Source organism: Saprolegnia parasitica (genome assembly GCF_000151545.1).
Source record: "Saprolegnia parasitica CBS 223.65 unplaced genomic scaffold supercont2.675, whole genome shotgun sequence".
Classification (NCBI taxonomy): domain Eukaryota; phylum Oomycota; class Saprolegniomycetes; order Saprolegniales; family Saprolegniaceae; genus Saprolegnia; species Saprolegnia parasitica.
Genome location: NW_012157069.1, coordinates 631 through 1965, shown reverse-complemented (window position 1 = coordinate 1965; position 1335 = coordinate 631). Strand labels below are relative to the sequence as shown.

The 1335-nt window shown below is 60.4% G+C and overlaps 1 protein-coding gene across 1 annotated transcript in view; it reads right to left on the bottom strand.

The window, feature by feature from the left end:
* The window catches only part of SPRG_21906 (hypothetical protein), a gene marked incomplete at both ends in the record, with an annotated part of 1779 nt that extends 1146 nt beyond the window's left edge, over window positions 1-633 (bottom strand). Inside the window, one exon of the mRNA XM_012356982.1 lies at window positions 122-633. Coding sequence (XP_012212372.1) covers window positions 122-633 — 512 coding nt within the window. The remainder of the gene's footprint in view (window positions 1-121) is intronic.
* Between the last annotated feature and the right edge of the window lie 702 nt (window positions 634-1335).

Sequence of the window (1335 nt, the reverse complement as noted above, 5' to 3'; positions counted from 1 at the left end):
GGTGGTCGGCGCGGGCATCGTCGGCAGGGTCGGCATCTCGGTGGCGTCGCTGAGCTTGAAGAGCGCGAGCGAGAGCGATGCGCCGTCACCAATGCAGTGGTGGATGCGCCAGACGAGCCACGTCTTGTCGTCGTGGTGCATCACCGTGATGGCCCAGAGCGGCAGGGACGGGTCGAGCTCCTTGTTGGCGAGCGACTCGGCAATATCGTGCGGCGTCTCGTTGTCGACGAGCACGTGCTCGGTGATATGGTGGCCCGCGTCAAACGACGAGTCGACCACAAAGTTGCCGTCGTCGACGCGCGAGATGAAGCGGTAGAAGAACGCCTTGTCCGACGTCATGCGCTCGTGGAAGTGCGCAACGAGCGTCTCGCGGGCGACGATACCGTCAAGGACAGTGATCGTGAGCGGAATCGACCGGTTCGAGTCGGTCTCGCTCTCCTTGGTCGCCCAGCCGAGCGTCGACATGCGCCGCTTCAGGCGACCCTTGAGCGTCGGTGCGGCCTGGCGCGACCGGGCCACGTGGAGAAAGGTAATGGCGATGGCCGTTAAGAGCACGACCCACTGGAAGAGCGAGGTCGCGTCCATGGCCAGCGGCAGTGGCAGAGACGTGAGGAGCGAGGATGCTGTGTCCATGCTGGTGGATTCGGATCTGACCAAAGCGGCTCGTCGCGCCGAAATATAAGCTGTTGACGCGACAGGTGTGCGCCCGTTGACGCAACAGCGCGCTGTCGCAGGTGCCACGTACCCCGTATCCGGATGTCGAAGATTCGAGAGGACCTACCAAAACGAGTGTATTGTCGAGGCATTAGGCGTTTTGGAGGGACCCCTCGAAACCATATCCGGATGACCGAACGCGTTGCGGCACTCTAAAAGGTACTTAACGGTGGGTGGCAAGATCCATTCGATTCCGGAGCACATCTCGTCCGCTTGCGTCAGACACATGCACCAACCCTTGGCAACGACATTGCACGAATCGTGCGACCTCGTCGCAACACGTAGAGTGATTTTGTATGACGCGACCCGTACGTCGTTGTGATGACCCCAGCCGACAACACGGCCATCTGCCAAGTGATCACTGGATTTTTCACTCATAGAGTGCGCCTCGCACACGATAGGCAACGACCCGCCACGAGGCCGCCGGTTCGTATCGAGAAGTGACGAGACCGCGGCGGAAGATCTTGCCTCGCACAAGCTGCCGCCATCGAAAGCATTCCAATATTGATGTCGGTGCACGGCAGAGTGCACGGCTCCTCGCACGGACGCATGTCTCGTGTCGTGTCAACAATGATGATCATGGTCATGGCGCGCGGCTCTCATCCACGCAAGAACATTCTT